The sequence below is a fragment of the Pogoniulus pusillus genome, chromosome 2 (genome assembly GCF_015220805.1).
Source record: "Pogoniulus pusillus isolate bPogPus1 chromosome 2, bPogPus1.pri, whole genome shotgun sequence".
Lineage (NCBI taxonomy): Eukaryota > Metazoa > Chordata > Aves > Piciformes > Lybiidae > Pogoniulus > Pogoniulus pusillus.
Genome location: NC_087265.1, coordinates 6,317,750 through 6,333,925, shown reverse-complemented (window position 1 = coordinate 6,333,925; position 16,176 = coordinate 6,317,750). Strand labels below are relative to the sequence as shown.

The window sequence follows — 16,176 nt, the reverse complement described above, 5'->3', positions numbered from 1 at the left end:
TCTCTTGATTACTTGCTGAAGTGCTTTGCTGAACCAGGACCTCCTGGGTTCCAAATCCTGATGGCTGGCAGCATGCTCCAGCTCTGGCCAACCAGCCCTTGGAGCTGCCTCCCCCACTCCCCACCACCCACACGAGTCCACAGGCACAGCACAGAGGGAAACATGGAGAGGCAGGGAAAATACTTAGCAGAGAGCAACCTACAGAAGAGCTTGATTGGTCCATCTGACCAGGGAGCAGAAAGAACAGAGAGGAAAAAACCTGTTAGTAATGGTCAGAAAAGCAAAACAGTGTCATGTCATTGGCTCCCCCTCTCACCCAGGAGGTTCCTGCCCTGAGCAATCAGAGTGATGGAATCATCAAGATTGGAAAAGGTCTCTAATATTATCAAGCCCAATCTCTACCCAACACAACCATGCCCTGAAGTGCTCCTTCCTGAGCAGCCATGGGACTGAGAGAAGGTGCTCTTCTTCCCTCTCCTAACCCTCTGAGGAACAAAAGCTCCACCTCTCCTAACCCACCCAGGAACAAAAGCTCCACCTCTCCTAACTCTGAGGAACAAAAGCTCCATCTCTCCTAACCCACCCAGGAACAAAAGCTCCATCTCTCCTAACCCTCTGAGGAACAAAAGCTCCATCTCTCCTAACTCTGAGGAACAAAAGCTCCATCTCTCCTAACCCTCTGAGGAACAAAAGCTCCATCTCTCCTAACTCTGAGGAACAAAAGCTCCATCTCTCCTAACTCTGAGGAACAAAAGCTCCATCTCTCCTAACCCTCTGAGGAAGGAAAGATCCACCTCACCTTGCTTTGGACAACTCAACCAGGCACCCAAGGAAGGACTTTGGCTGTGTGAGGGGGTTCCACCTGCTGTTGGTGAAGCTCAGAGGAGGCGTGGGCAGGAGCAAACCTCCAGTCCCCAGTTAACACAACAGAGACAGCAGGCTGAGGCACAGTGTCTGGTGGCACAGCCCTGGGGACTCACAGCAGCTCCTGTGCCCTCTGTAGCTCCCCCTGAGCACCACCATGGCCACATCCAGCATTGCTGTCATAGAATCAAGCAGGTTGGAAGAGAGCTCCAAGCTCAGCCAGTCCAACCTAGCACCCAGCCCTGGCCAACCAACCAGACCATGGCACTAAGTGCCCCAGCCAGGCTTTGCTTCAACGCCTCCAGGCACGGCGACTCCACCACCTCCCTGGGCAGCCCATTCCAATGCCAATCACTCTCTCTGACAACAACTTCCTCCTCACATCCAGCCTAGACCTCCCCTGGCACAGCTTGAGACTGTGTCCCCTTCTTCTGTTGCTGCTTGCCTGGCAGCAGAGCCCAACCCCACCTGGCTACAGCCTCCCTTCAGGTAGCTGCAGACAGCAATGAGCTCTGCCCTGAGCCTCCTCTGCTGCAGGCTGCACACCCCCAGCTCCCTCAGCCTCTCCTCACAGGGCTCTGCTCCAGGACCCTCTTCAGCCTTGCTGCCCTTCTCTGGACACCTTCCAGCACCTCAACATCTCTCTTGTCGCTCAGGTAGGACCACTGCCAGCTCTGCCAAACCCAACCAGAGGCATCTGAGAATCCTACAATGGTTTGGAAGGGACCTTCAAGGTCATTCATGCCAGGAGCAGGGACACCTTCCACTAGCCCAGGTTGCTCAAGGCCTCATCCAACCTGGCCTTGGACATCCACAACCTCCTTGGGCAACCTGTTCCAGCGTCTCCTGTGTGATGTCTTTTGTGCTTGATCTTTTTTTGGTAACACACCCTGCCTCCCCCTAGCTCCATGATGCTTTTGGCTTTCAGAGGAAACTTTAAAAGCTGGAATAATTAATAAGGAGTTTTCAGGGGGGAGATAAAAAATCCTCACAACCAAAAAAAGCTCTTAATCAGAGCTCGTTTGGGGTTCACATCAAGCTCTTGAGGTCTCCTGGGGGGAAGAAGCACGATAGTAATTAGCAGTGAGTTGCTCAGCACGTGTCAAGGAGTGAATAAAAGCAGGATTAAAGGCAGACAGGCAGGAAAATTTTCTCCCTTCCCCAAAAAATTGAGAGATCTGCCATTATCTTTAGCACAGATCTTTCCATGTCGAGGTAGCAGAAGGAATCCAAACCATGGAGTTCTCTGTTTCTTTCCAAACCAGATTTTCTTTGCTTAAAAGACCTGCTGGAAGGCACCAAGGGGGGAAAAGATCTGGGGGTCCTAGTGGGTGGGAGGTTGCCCATGAGCCAGCAATGAGCTCTGGTGGCCAGGAGGGCCAGTGCCATTCTGGGGTGTATCAGAAAGGCTGTGGTTAGTAGGTCAAGAGAGGTTCTCCTGCCTCTCTACTCTGCTCTGCTGAGGAAGCATCTGGAGTGCTGTGTCCAGTTCTGAGATCCTCAATTCAAGAGGGACATAGAACTGCTTGAACTGGGGAGCCCAGAACACTCCAGATGTGGCCTTACTAAGGCAGAGTAAATGGTGAGGAGAACCTCCCTTGACCTGTGCTGCCCATATTCTTCTCAATGCACCCCAGGACACCATTTGCCTTCTAGGCCCTGAGGGCACATTGGTGGCTCTCAAGGAGCTTGCCCAGCAGCACTCCCAGGTCCTTCTCTGTGTTGCTGCTTCCCAGCAGCTCACCTGTACGGGTCCAGAGGGTTCTTCCTTCCCATGTGCAGGAGCCTGCACTTGCCCTTGGTCAACTCTCTGGACTTCCACCCAACTCTGCAGCCTGTCCAGGCCACGCTGGATGGTAGCAGAGCTCAGTGGGGTGGTGTCAACCACTCCTCCCAGTTTGGTACCATCAGCAAACTGCCTGAGGGTCCACCTCTGCCCCTCCACCCAGGTCACGGATAAAGACGCTGAGCAAGAGTGTGCCCAGTCCTGACCTCTGGGGAGCTCCCCGAGCTACAGCTCTCCAAGCAGCCTCAGCAGCAGCACTGAACACCACGACCCTGTCGCTGAGCTCTCCCAGTGCAGCCCCAGTGAGAGCTGGTGGGCGTTAGGTCAGTGATGGAGCCCACCTCAGTGCCCCCTCGGCTCTAGCCCCGTGCCCAGCTGCCCAGCCGTGCCCAGCAGACGCGGGGGCGCCTCACCTGCGAGCCCTGAGTTGAAGACCACGGTGGGAGAGGCGGTGCCAGGCAGAGGGGGAGCTGACGGTGGAGGCGGTGGGGGCAGCGGGGCGGCAGGAGCCGTCTCCAGGGCTGGGCCTGGCAGAGGAGGCGGCGGAGGCGGCGGTGGCGGCGGCGGAGGCATCGGCACTGACACGGGACCGTTTGGCACTAGGGCAGCAAGGAGAAAGGAGGCACTGACCGAGATGCCACAGGAACCTACAGAAGTCACAGCATCCCCCCCAGTCCCCCTCTATCCATCTCCTCTCCACCAGCTATACTGGCCCTGGCACTTGCTGGCCCATGCATCGAGGTGCCCAGGTGCTTCAGGGGGTGAATCAAGTGGAGGGAAACTTGGAGCAGCTGAGGGGCTCAGACAGACATGGGAGCCACCCTCGAGTGACAATGAGGAGCTCAGGATCCTCAGTGTGCTGCAAGGTGCCATGGCCTCACGGCTCCTTACAGCTGAAGGTGGTTTGGGCAGGGCAGGGCTGCTCTGACTGGCCCCTGCACAACAAACTCCACCTCCAGCTCTAGGCCAGTCCACATCCTGGGGACTACAAAAGCTTCTTACCTGCCTCGGCTGCTGCTGCTGAGGTGGGTAAGGGTGGTGGAGGTGGTGGCAAAGGTACCGAAGACGCCGCTCCAGCGACCGGTGCGACACAAGCGCCGGCCACAGCCTCGGGCCCTGCTGGCACCGCGCCGGCGGCCAGAGCAACAGGCAGGATGGAGATGTCTCCATCCCCTTTCTTCTGGATCTTAATGGTTCCTTGCTTCTCCAGCTCATGGATCTTTTTCTCCAGCGTGGACTGCCGCTGGATGGCTTCCTCCTTCTCCTTCACCATCTTCCTCAGGGTGTGCACTTGGCTGTTTGCGTCTTTGTAGATCTCCTAAGGGTGCCCAGAAAGCAGAGACTTTGACTCCTGCTCACCAGACCACAAAGAGAAGAACAACCTGGCACAGGATGGTCACTGCCCCAGGCTCTACCCAACAATGAACGCTACATCTGCGGTGGAGAGGAAGAATTCTCCTTCTGTTTGTCCCAGGGACTGAGCCCTAGGAGGAATCTCACCTGTGGCCATCAACATTCCTGCTTCTTCCTGACCCCTGCCAATTCTTATGGGTCTTAAACCTTTGCAGTGAGGGTGGGGACACACTGGCACAGGCTGCCCAGGGAGGCTGTGGGTGCTCTTTCCTCAGAGGTATTCAAGGTCAGGTTGGATGAGATCTTAAACCCTTGCAGTGAGGATGGTGAAACACTGGCACAGGCTGCCCAGGGAGGCTGTGGATGCTCTCTCCCCAGAGGTATTCAAGGTCAGGTTGGATGAGATCTTAAACCCTTGCAGTGAGGATGGTGAAACACTGGCACAGGCTGCCCAGGGAGGCTGTGGATGCTCTCTCCCCAGAGGTATTCAAGGTCAGGTTGGATGAGATCTTAAACCTTTGTAGTGAGGGTGGGGAAACACTGGCACAGGCTGCCCAGGGAGGCTGTGGATGCTCTTTCCTCAGAGGTATTCAAGGCCAGGTTGGATGAGATCTTAAACCTTTGCAGTGAGGGTGGTGAAACACTGGCACAGGCTGCCCAGGGAGGCTGTGGATGCTCTCTCCCCAGAGGTATTCAAGGTCAGGTTGGATGAGATCTTAAACCTTTGCAGTGAGGATGGTGAAACACTGGCACAGGCTGCCCAGGGAGGCTGTGGATGCTCTTCCTCAGAGGTATTCAAGGTCAGGTTGGATGAGATCTTAAACCTTTGTAGTGAGGGTGGGGAAACACTGGCACAGGCTGCCCAGGGAGGCTGTGGATGCTCTTTCCTCAGAGGTATTCAAGGCCAGGTTGGATGAGGCCTTGAGCAAGCTGGGCTGGTAGGAGATATCCCTGCCCACAGCAGGGAGGGTGGAACTGGATGATCTTGAAGGTCCCTTCCAACCCAGAGCATTCTGTGAATGTCTGTAGAGTAGGTATGTTACCTCACCTTGGGCTTCAACAGATTACCTGACACCTTGCTGGCTGCTCTGCCTTCAAGTAGATGCTGGCCCATAAAGGGAAGCAGAGCTCATGATGAAGGGGGTGAATTGTACCTGCATGTACCCAGGGCAGAAGGAACTCTTGAAACAGCCACTTTTTGGGATGACTTTTGGACTGAAGTTCTTGTGGAGTAACAAGAAAGCTGGGGAGGGACTTTTGACAAGGGCTGGAAAAGGACAGATTTAGACTGGAGGAAGAAATTCTTTCCAGTGAGAGTGGGGAGACACTGGAACAGGCTGCTCAGGGAGGCTGTGGATGTCCCCTCCCTGAAGGTGTTCAAGGCCAGGCTGGATGAGGCCTTGAGCAACCTGGGCTTGAGGAAGGTGTCCTTGCCCATGGCAGAGGGGGTTGGAACTAGAACATCCATTCCAACCCAAGCCATTTCATGATTCTATGATCCTGTTCTGCTGCTGCCCAAGTGTGAAGGACTGGCCAGGGCTGGGTGCTAGGTTGGACTGGATGATCTTGGAGGTCTCTTCCAACCTGCTTGATTCTATGACTCCAGGTCCACCTCCAGCACTGCTCAACAGCCAACCACATGGTGCAGACTGGATAGGGCTGGGTGCTAGGTTGGACTGGATGATCTTGGAGGTCTCTTCCAACCTGCTTGATTCTATGTTTCTATGAGGTGGACCTGAGTCATTCCTTATCTCCTGGCATGTTCAAAGGGTTTCATGTCCCTCTTTGAATGCACACAAATAATTCTCCTTGACACCTGCTCTAGGTTCAAATTCAGGAAGCTAACAGAGGTGACCTGCCCAGGAGTTGCAACCTGCCAGATACCAAACAGGCAGGAGATGGCTCCCCTGAAGTGTGGCACCCAGGGTGAGCTTTGCCACCGCACTCACCCGAATCACATCCAGTTCTTTGTTCCTTTGCATGAGCTGCTTTTCCAGTTCCACAATCTTGGCCATGGCTTCATTCTCTGTGTCTTGGAGTTTTTCAGACAACTGTCATTGAAAAGAGAAGAGATTTTCCAAGTGGGTAACAGGAACTTTCTCAACCAAACACCAGGAACATCTCTTGGAGCACCAAGATATTCCACCCCACCCTGAAATCTATCCTTGAGAAAAGAGAGGTTCCTCCTTTGAGGTTCCTCTGATGCTGGAACCTCCATGGGGATCTCCTTCAGCTATGGTCAGCACATAACCTGGCTGGACTGCAGCTATGAACCTGCCCAGGTGACAAACCCTACAGGAGGGCTGGGGAGGGACTATTGACAAGGTCTTGTAATGCCAGGATGAGGAGGAATGGGTTTGAAGTGGCAGAGGGGAGACTGAAACTGGGTGTTAGGAAGAAGCTGTTTGCAGTGAGGGTGGTGAGACACTGGCACAGGTTGCCCAGGGAGGCTGTGGAGGACAGAAGCACAGAATGGGATCTTTGATCCCATTCTGTGCTTCTGTCCTCCACAACCTCCCTGGAGATGCTCAAGGCCAGGCTGGATGAGGCTTTGAGCAACCTGTTCTAGTGGGAGGTGTCCCTGCCTAGGGCAGAGGGGTTGGAACTGGCTGAGCTTTGAGGTCCCTTCCAACCTAAACCATTCTGTGATTCTACTCTGCACTGGAGCTGTTGAGCCTGGAGAAGAGAAGACTGAGAAGGCATCTTATGAATGTTTATAGATAGCTGAGGGGTGGGTGCCAGGAAGAAAGGGAGAGAATCTTTTCAGTGGTGGCCAGTGACAGGGCATGGAGCAGTGGATACAAACTTGGGACACAGGAAGTTCCAGCTCAACTTGGCAGTAGTGCCCAGTGCCAGGACAAGGGGCAATGGGCACAAAGTGGAACCCAGGAGGTTCCATCTGAAGATGAGGAGAAACTTCTTTGGTGTGCTGGAGGCCTGGAGCAGGCTGCCCAGAGAGGCTGTGGAGTCTCCTTCTCTGCAGAGCTTCCAACCCATCCTGGCCATTGTGCTGCTGGGCAAGCTGCTGTGGGTGTCCTGCTTTAGCAGGGGGGTTGGACTGGATGATCTCCAGAGGTTCCTTCCAACCCCACCATGCTGGGACTCTGTGAATGAGGGTGTCCGAACCAAACCCTTTTGCTTTGGCCTGGAGGACCTGGCTTGGGTGAAACTAAAGCTATTGGCAAAATGCATTTCAAACATGATCAGTTTCACAGAAGCACAGAATGTCAGGGGCTGGAAGGGACCTCCAAAGCTCAGCCAGAGCAGCCTCACCTAGGGCAGGTCACACAGCAACACATCCAGGCAGGTCTTGAATATCTGCAAAGGTCCCTTCCAACCCCCATCATTGTATGATGCTTCATCCACGCTATGTCTGATCTGAAACCCCAAACCTCACAGAACACCATGACAGAAACCCAACTGAAGTTGGAATGGTGGAACCCATAAATATCACCTCTCATAATGAGGCTAATCAGATTAGTAATGAATTAAAGAGTTCATTTTCTTTTTTCCTCAATGGTCTCTTGGTTTATTTCTTATCCAGGATCTGAAAGTCCCTTGGTTTTTGTTTTTTCCATCATCACCAATCACACTGACTCAAGGTAAGCTGCAGAAGGTGGTGAGACCCTGGCCCAGGTTGCTCAGAGAGGTGGTAGAAGCCCCATCCCTGGAACCATCCCAGGTCAGGTTGTTTGGGGCTCTGAGCAAGCTGCTCTAGCTGCAGTTGTCCCTGGTGAGTGCAGAGGGGTTGGACTGGATGAGCTTTGAAGGTTTCTTCCCACCCAAACCACTCAGTGAGTGATGTGAAGTTGAGGACATGGCATGAAAGCACCCAGGAAGCCTACCTGCCTGAGGTCTCCCAAATTCCTCTATTTGCCAGACAGAAGCAGCCCTGAGGCTTCTTCTAGGTGACCCTCACCCCAAAGCTTGCAACCCTTCTACTCCTGTGCTTCCACCTCCCACAACAGGCAGGCAGCAAACGCCGTGCACAGAGCAAGCTCTGAACTGCTCCAGAGGCAAATGTGCCCAAGTGGGAGGTGTGGGGGGTGTCCCTGCTTATGGCAGGGGGTTGGAACTAGATGATCTTTGAGGTGCCTTCCCAACTGAAGCATTCTATGATTCTAAGTGTGGTACTAACATGAGAAATGTTTTCTTCCAGTTCTTCCACTCTTTCCAGGGCTGCGTTCTTGGTTTCGGCATCCTCCAGCAGAGCTCCCACATCAAAAACGTTGTCCAGGTAAGCCTGGATTTGCACCTGCAGTTTGTCACTCTCTGTGTGCTTCAGTTTCTGCAGACCCAAAGAGACAAAGAGGTCACTCAGCACTGGTGGCCCCTTCACAGCACCAGGGCTACAGACAGCAAATGGAGAGAGGAGTGGTGGTAGCTCAGGACACTGCTACCACCCAGGAGAACCTCTCACATCTGAACAGGAGTTGGGGCCACAGTTTGGCCAGCAGGACCAGGGCAGTGACTGCCCCTCTGTGCTGGGCAGGGGTGAGGCCTCACCTCAAATACTGGGCTCAGTTTTGGGCTACTCACTCCAAGAAGGATTTTATGGGGCTGGAGTGGGCCCAGAGAAGAACAAAGAAGCTGCTGAAGGATTTGGAGAACAGGGCTGGGGAGGGGCAGCTGAGGGACCTGAGATGGTTCAGCTTGGAGAAGAGGAGGCTGAGGGGAGACCTCACTGCTCTCTACAGCTCCCTGAAAGGAGGCTGGAGCCAGGCGGGGGTTGGGCTCTTCTCCCAAAGAACAAGTGATAGGACAAGAGGAAACAGCCTCAAGTTGCACCAGGGTAGGTTTAGGTTGGACTTGAGGAACAATTTCTTCCCCAGAAGGATTGTCGTGGCCTGGCCCAGGCTGCCCAGGGCAGTCCCCATCCCCGGAGGGGTTTCAAAGCCACGTGGCTGTAGTGCTGAGGGATAGTGGTGATGTGGCAGTGCTGGGTTCATGGCTGGACTTGATGACTTTAGAAGTCTCATCTAACCAAAATGACTCCATGATTCCAAGGTCCCTCGGGCAGCCTGACCACTCTTCCCATGTGTGAGCTCCCAAGGCAGGGAAGAGGCAGAGACAAAAATCCAAAGCAGGAAGTCTAGCAGCAGCTTTCTCCTGAGAGCACTGCCACAGGACACCAGCAACCTGCTGGGCATCAGGAGAAAGCTCAAAGGAGGGTTTTTTTTCCCCACACAGAGCCAGAAGTGACCCTGGTGGCACCTGATCTGGGGAGGACACAAGGCCTGCAGCCCACAGCTGGAGACCAGGGACGTGGCATGGGTGAGGACAAGCTGTGGTTCATCCTCCCTTTGTTATATGAAGCAGCTACAAATTTAGCTCCCAGGCTGTAATTGCAGCTGCTCTGTCTTCTGCAGGGGTGGCTCCAGGCCACAGCCCCCAGCCAGCAGCCAAGGCACTGCAGTTTTGGCAGGCACCATGGGGCAAGCCTCGCCCAAAAGCTCTTGGGTGAGAAGGTTTTAAGGAGGTTTAAGGCTTAATCCGGGCAGTAGGGATGTGATGTGGACCCACCATGGCTGTAGGTTTGGAGCTGGGGAGCAGATCAGCACTGAGAGGTGATGGAGACCTGTCTCATACTCACATCCAAGTACTCATCCAGGCCAAGCTTTGTGAACTCATACTGGAGGTGGACTCTGAAGTTCATGTCCTCCACCGAGTGGACCACGATGTTGATGAACTGCATGCAGGCCACCTAGGAGAAGAGCAGTTGGAAGTGAGAGGAGGTGATGACACAGCCCTGAAAGCCTCCCCCCACTGAAAGTCCCATCAGCAGGCTTGGAGCAAGCTCTCCCCAGGGCTCAGCCACAGCAAATGACCACATTTCCTTCTGGGTTGCTCTGAAGGGAAACTGTGCTCAGCTCTTCAGCAGCTGGGGCCACACCAGGGCTTCTGGGGTGTTTGTTTGCCTTGATAACGTCAAAGGTGGGTTCCAGAAATGAAGTCATGTCTGCTGAGTCCACCTGTACTGCGTGCTGGTGAATGCCCCTCTGCAGAGCCAGGCAGCCTAGGAGCACACAGGCTCTAAAGAAAACAACTGCTCCTCAAATGGCCCTCAAAAAAGAGGTCTGGCAGCTGGAATGCCCCAGTCAGGAAATGGCACTTTCACAGAAGGGCCTTTGTTGTCCTGCAGGGAGGCTGTAGCCAGGTGGGGTTGGGCTCTGCTGCCAGGCAAGCAGCAACAGAACAAGGGGACACAGCCTCAAGCTGTGCCAGGGGAGGTCTAGGCTGGATGTTAGGAGGAAGTTGTTGTCAGAGAGAGTGATTGGCATTGGAATGGGCTGCCCAGGGAGGTGGTGGAGTTGCTGTGCCTAGAGGTGTTGAAGCCAAGCCTGGCTGAGGCACTTGGTGCCATGGTCTGGTTGATTGGCCAGGGCTGGGTGCTAGGTTGGACTGTTTGAGCTTGGAGGTCTCTTCCAACCTGCTTGATTCTATGATTCTAAAACAGCAGAAAGTGTCTGAGATGCTTCACAGGCCTGCCAGTGTGACTGGGTGGGAGGTCTTCTTTCTTGCTCTGCTCTCACCTCACAGTAGGCTCATGTCAGATGTGAGGCATCAGGTGGTCAAGAGAGACTGCACAGACCATGCCAGTCTTCTAATTAAAACCAGGACTTAAATTACTCACCCTTGTGACACGAGCACTCCCATGCCATAGTCTGGGCCCAGGCTCTCTGGCGGTGCCCAGTGACAGAACAAGTGGTAATGGGCTCCAACTTGACCATAAAGAGTTCCATCTAAACATGAGGAGCAACTTCTGTCATTGAAGGGTGCTGGAGCCCTGCCCAGAGAGGTGCCAGAGCCTCCATTTCTGGAGGCAATCAAGACCCACCTGGACGTGCTCCTGTGTCACCTTCTCTAGGTGGCTCTGCCTTGGCAGGGGGATTGGAACTGGATGACCTCCAGAGGTCCCTTCTAACCCTCCAGCACTCTGTAATTGTGTGATAGTTTTTAAAGCTGATTTTGGCTATCAGACCTGTAACCATCTAGCTCGGCCCTGCTGCCACCACCTGTGTGCCCTCCACGTGCTGCCAAGGTGCAAGCTGGCGCTGGTGTCTGTGGGTGGAAGCCTCTTGTGCTCCAGGGGAAGTGGCTTTGGTGAATGGTCATGCATCAGCCCCTCGAGGAACCCCCAAAGTGGTGCAAGCTCCTGCTGTATTTATCAGCAGACAAGGCCAGACAGCAGCTGCAGCAGGTTTCTCCCACACTTCCCTGTCTGTTGGCACAGGGACAGAGCAAGCATCTGAATACTGCAAGAGCTGCTGGCTTGCCACAGTGACACAGCACAGGTGACCAGAAGGTCACTCTCCTCTTACCTTCAGCAGGCATTTCTTGAAGGGAACTAGAAATGAGAGGCATGTTATGCAGGCTGGGAGAGAAAGAGATCACCCTGTGCTGACCCTGCTCTAGGGTAGGCTGTCCCTGCCCATGGCAGGGGCCTTGCAACTAGATGCTAAATTTTGGGGTGAGATGCTAAATTTTGGGGTGAGATATCAAATGGAGATAAGATGCTAAATTTTGGGCTGGGATGCTAAATTGGGGTGAGCTATAAAATGGAGATACGATGTAAATTGAAGTAGGATGCTAAATTTTGGGGTAGGATGCTAAATTTTGGGGTGAGATATCAAATGGAGATAAGATGCTAAATTTTGGGCTGGGATGCTAAATTTTGGGGTAAGATGTAGAACGGAGGCAAGATGTAAATTGAGGGGAGATGCTAAATTTTGGAGTGGGATGCTAAATTTTGGGGTGGGATGCTAAATTTTGGGGTGAGATATAAAAAGGAGGCAAGATGTAAATTGGGGTGAGATGCTAAATTTTGGGGCGAGATATCAAATGGAGATAAGATGCTAAATTTTGGGGTAGGATGCTAAATTGGGGTGAGATATAAAATGGAGATAAGATGTAAATTGAAGTAGGATGCTAAATTTTGGGGTGGGATGCTAAATTGGGGTGTGATATAAAATGGAGATAAGATGCTAAATTTTGGGGTGGGATGCTAAATTTTGGAGTGACATGCTAAATTTTGGGGTGAGATATCAAATGGAGATAAGATGCCACATTTTGGGGTGGGATGCTAAATTGGGGTGAGCTATAAAATGGAGATAAGATGTAAATCGAAGTAGGATGCTGAATTTTGGGGCAAGATATCAAATGGAGATAAGATGCTAAATGTTGGGGTGGGATGCTAAACTTTGGGGTGAGATATAAAATGGAGGCAAGATGTAAATTGAAGTAGGATGCTAAATTTTGGGGTGGGATGCTAAATTGGGGTGAGATATAAAAAGGAGTTAAGATGTAAATTGAAGTAGGATGCTGAATTTTGGGGCAAGAGATCAAATGGAGATAAAATGCTAAATGTTGGGGTGAGATATAAAATGGAGGCAAGATGTAAATTGGGGTGAGATGCTAAACTTCAGGGTGAGATATCAACTGGAGATAAGATGCTAAATTTTGGGGTGGGATGCTAAATTTTGGGGTGAGATATAAAAAGGAGGCAAGATGTAAATTGAGGGGAGATGCTAAATTTTGGAGTGGGATGCTAAATTTTGGGGTGAGTGCTGAATTTTGGGGTGAGACATAAAAAGGAGGCAAGATGTAAATTGGGGTGAGATGCTAAATTTTGGGGTGAGCTATAAAATGGAGATAAGATGCTACATTTTGGGCTGGGATGCTAAATTGGGGTGAGATGTAAAATGGAGATAAGATGCAAATTGAAGTAGGATGCTAAATTTGGGGGGTGGGATGCTAAATTTTGGGGTAAGATTTAGAATGGAGGCAAGATGTAAACTGAGGTGAGATGCTAAATTTTGGGGTGGGATGCTAAATTTTGGGGTGGGATATAAGAAGGAGGCAAGATGTAAATTGGGGTGAGATGCTAAATTTTGGGGTAAGATATAAAAAGGAGGCAAGATGTAAATTGAGGGGAGATGCTAAATTTTGGGGTGGGATGCTAAATTTTGGGGTAAGATATAAAAAGAAGGCAAGATGTAAATTGAGGGGAGATGCTAAATTTTGGAGTGGGATGCTAAATTTTGGGGTGAGATGCTAAATTCTGGGGTAAGATATAAAAAGGAGCTAAGATGTAAATTGAAGTAGGATGCTGAATTTTGGGGCAAGATATCAAATGGAGATAAGATGCTAAATGTTGGGGTGGGATGCTAAACTTTGGGGTGAGATATAAAATGGAGGCAAGATGGAAATTGGGTTGAGATGCTAAATTTTGGGGCAAGATATCAAATGGAGATAAGATGCTAAATTTTGGGGTGGGATGCTAAATTTGGGGGTGGGATATAAAAAGGAGATAAGATGTAAATTGAAGTAGGATGCTAAATTTTGGGGTTGGGATGCTAAATTTTGGGGTAAGATTTAAAATGGAGGCAAGATGTAAATTGGGGTGAGATGCTAAATTTTGGGGTGAGATATCAAATGGAGATAAGATGCTAAATTTTGGGGTGGGATGCTAAATTTTGGGGTAAGATATAAAAAGGAGGCAAGATGTAAATTGAGGGGAGATGCTAAATTTTGGAGTGGGATGCTAAATTTTGGGGTGAGATGCTAAATTTTGGGGTGAGATGCTAAATTTTGGGGTGGGATGCTAAATTTTGGGGTAAGCTATCAAATGGAGGTAAGATGCTAAATTTTGGGGTGGAATGCTAAATTTTGGGGTAAGATATAAAAAGGAGGCAAGATGTAAATTGAGGGGAGATGCTAAATTTTGGAGTGGGATGCTAAATTTTGGGGTGAGATGCTAAATTCTGGGGTGAGATATAAAAAGGAGATAAGATGTAAATTGAAGTAGGATGCTAAATTTTGGGGTAAGCTATCAAATGGAGGTAAGATGCTAAATTTTGGGGTGGAATGCTAAATTTTGGGGTAAGCTATCAAATGGAGGTAAGATGCTGAATTTTGGGGTGGGATGCTAAACTTTGGGGTGGGATGCTAAATCGATGTAAGATGTGTCCCTGCCCATGGCAGGGGGGTTGGAACCAGATGATCCTTGTGGTCCCTTCCATCCCTGACTGATTCTATGCTAAATTCTATGCTATGCTAACCCTGACTGATTCTATGATTGCAGGCTGAGGACCAGAAGACAGATCCAGCTCTGCCCACGACACCAGGGCCAGACACAGCAAACCCCCAAAGCAAAGCCTGCTGCTGCTGAAAGGCACTCACCATGAAGTCTATGTTGTTGTCTTCGTTTCTGAAGTGCTCCATCAGCTTCTCAAAGCGCTGCTTCTCCCCACACACCTGCAAAAGAGATCACCACCTGCTGGTTAAACCACAGACAGCACCGAAAGCAACCCAAAAAGCAGCTCTTCTGCTTGCTCAAAACTTCTCCTTCCAGCTTTCTTCTCTTGTTATGAATGACTCTTTGCAGCAAAATCTAGTGGAGGAACCACCTGTGCTGGGCCAGGTACAATTAGAACAGAATTAGGTCTCTTTTCCTCCTAGAAGATGTAAGTGTACCCACAGATGGTACAAACCAGGGAATGGCAGAACTCCCAGAGTTGGAAAAGTCCTCTAAGATCACTGAGTCCAACCATCAACCCAGCACCACCAGGGCCATTAAACCATGTCACAAAGTGCCACACGTTCCTTGAATGCCTCCAGGGATGGGGACTCCAGCACCTCCCTGAGCAGCCTGTTCCAGTGCCTGACCACAACAGAGCTGCAGCAGCTATGCCACAGGAAAGCTAAGACTCTGTCACAGCTCAGAATTGCCTTTTCACTGTCATGGTCTTTGGTTGAAGGTTGGACTTGGTGATCTTGTAATGACAGGACAAGGGGGAATGAGTTTAAACTGGAAGAGGGGAGACTGAAACTGGGTGTTAGGAAGAAGTTGTTTGCAGTGAGGGTGGTGAGACACTGGCACAGGTTGCCCAGGGAGGTTGTGGAGGAGAGAAGCACAGAATGGGATCAAAGATCCCATTCTGTGCTTCTCTCCTCCACAACCTCCCTGCAGGTGTCCAAGACCAGGTTGGATGAGCAACCTTGGCCAACCCTGAGCAACCTGGTCTAGTGGGAGGTGTCCCTGCCCATGGCAGGGGAGGGTGGAACTAGATGATCTTGAAAGTCCCTTCCAACCCAAACCATTCTATGATTCTGTGAAGTCATCCAGAGTTTGGTTTGATCTAAACTGAGCTGATCATGAGATGTGCAGAGCATTGTGAGCCTGCTGGGTGACCTCTCACCACCCTTTCTGCTCTGCTCTGCCTGAACCAAACATACTTGTGGTCTGTTTGATGCATCCTCTGTCATTCCTAAGCAAAACTGCCACAGTGGGGTCATTATTCAGCTATTTGTGGTCACCACCTGACGTCAGTGGGAAGCCTGCCACAGGATCTGTGCGAGAGGATGGGGCTGCTGGTTGGGATGAGCTCTGATAATGTTACCATCCAGATTCATGGCCACAACGCCACAAGTGACAGCCTGTGGGCTCCATGCAGGCTCAGCAACCTCAACCTTCACAGCCAGGGTGTGAAGTCACACACCAATGCATGCTGAAGTTGTAATTCAGCCTTTCCAACTGAACCTTAAAGTCTCACAAGGCAGGGAACAAACTCCCTTCAGGAACAACGTGTGTGTCCTCAGGAAAAACAGATGGCACTTGGTAGACAGGTGTGTCCTGGGCTGCACGGAGAAAAGTGACACCAGTGCCATGGAGTCATAGAATCAATCAGGTGGGAAGAGACCTCCAAGCTCAGCCAGTCCAACCTAGCACCCAGCCCTGGCCAATCAACCAGACCATGGCACTAAGTGCCCCAGCCAGGCTTGGCTTCAACACCTCCGAGCACAGAGACTCCACCACCTCCCTGGGCAGCCCATTCCAATGCCAATCACTCTCTCTGCCAACAACTTCCTCCTAACATCCAGCCTAGACCTCCCCTGGCACAACTTGAGACTGTGTCCCCTTCTTTTGTTGCTGCTTGCCTGGCAGAAGAGCCCAACCCCACCTGGCTACAGCCTCCCTTCAGGAAGTTGTAGTCAGCAGTAGGTTGAGGGAGGTTCTCTTCTCCCTCTACTCTGCTCAGGACACTTCTAGAGTCCACAGCCCCATTCTCATCTCTCCAGTTCAAGAGAGACAGGGTAACTACTGGAGAGAGTTCAGGGAAGGCTCCAGAGCTGCTGAGGGGCCTGGAGCATCTCTGTGAGGCTGAGAGCCC

General features: G+C 51.5%; 1 protein-coding gene across 6 annotated transcripts in view; it reads right to left on the bottom strand.

Annotated features, from left to right (window-relative positions):
* The window catches only part of FMNL2 (formin like 2), a 195,469-nt gene that overhangs the window by 26,125 nt on the left and 153,168 nt on the right, over positions 1-16,176 (bottom strand). For 4 of the 6 annotated variants that reach the window (XM_064155031.1, XM_064155053.1, XM_064155038.1 and 1 more), the window contains exons 10-16: positions 14,186-14,260; positions 9,597-9,707; positions 8,142-8,291; positions 5,953-6,054; positions 3,653-3,968; positions 3,064-3,249; positions 203-223 (exon numbers count right to left, since the gene is read on the bottom strand). In XM_064155031.1, the coding sequence (XP_064011101.1) occupies positions 203-223; positions 3,064-3,249; positions 3,653-3,968; positions 5,953-6,054; positions 8,142-8,291; positions 9,597-9,707; positions 14,186-14,260 (961 nt within the window). The remainder of the gene's footprint in view (positions 1-202; positions 224-3,063; positions 3,250-3,652; positions 3,969-5,952; positions 6,055-8,141; positions 8,292-9,596; positions 9,708-14,185; positions 14,261-16,176) is intronic. The other 2 variants (XM_064155046.1, XM_064155061.1) reach the window with 1 other exon arrangement.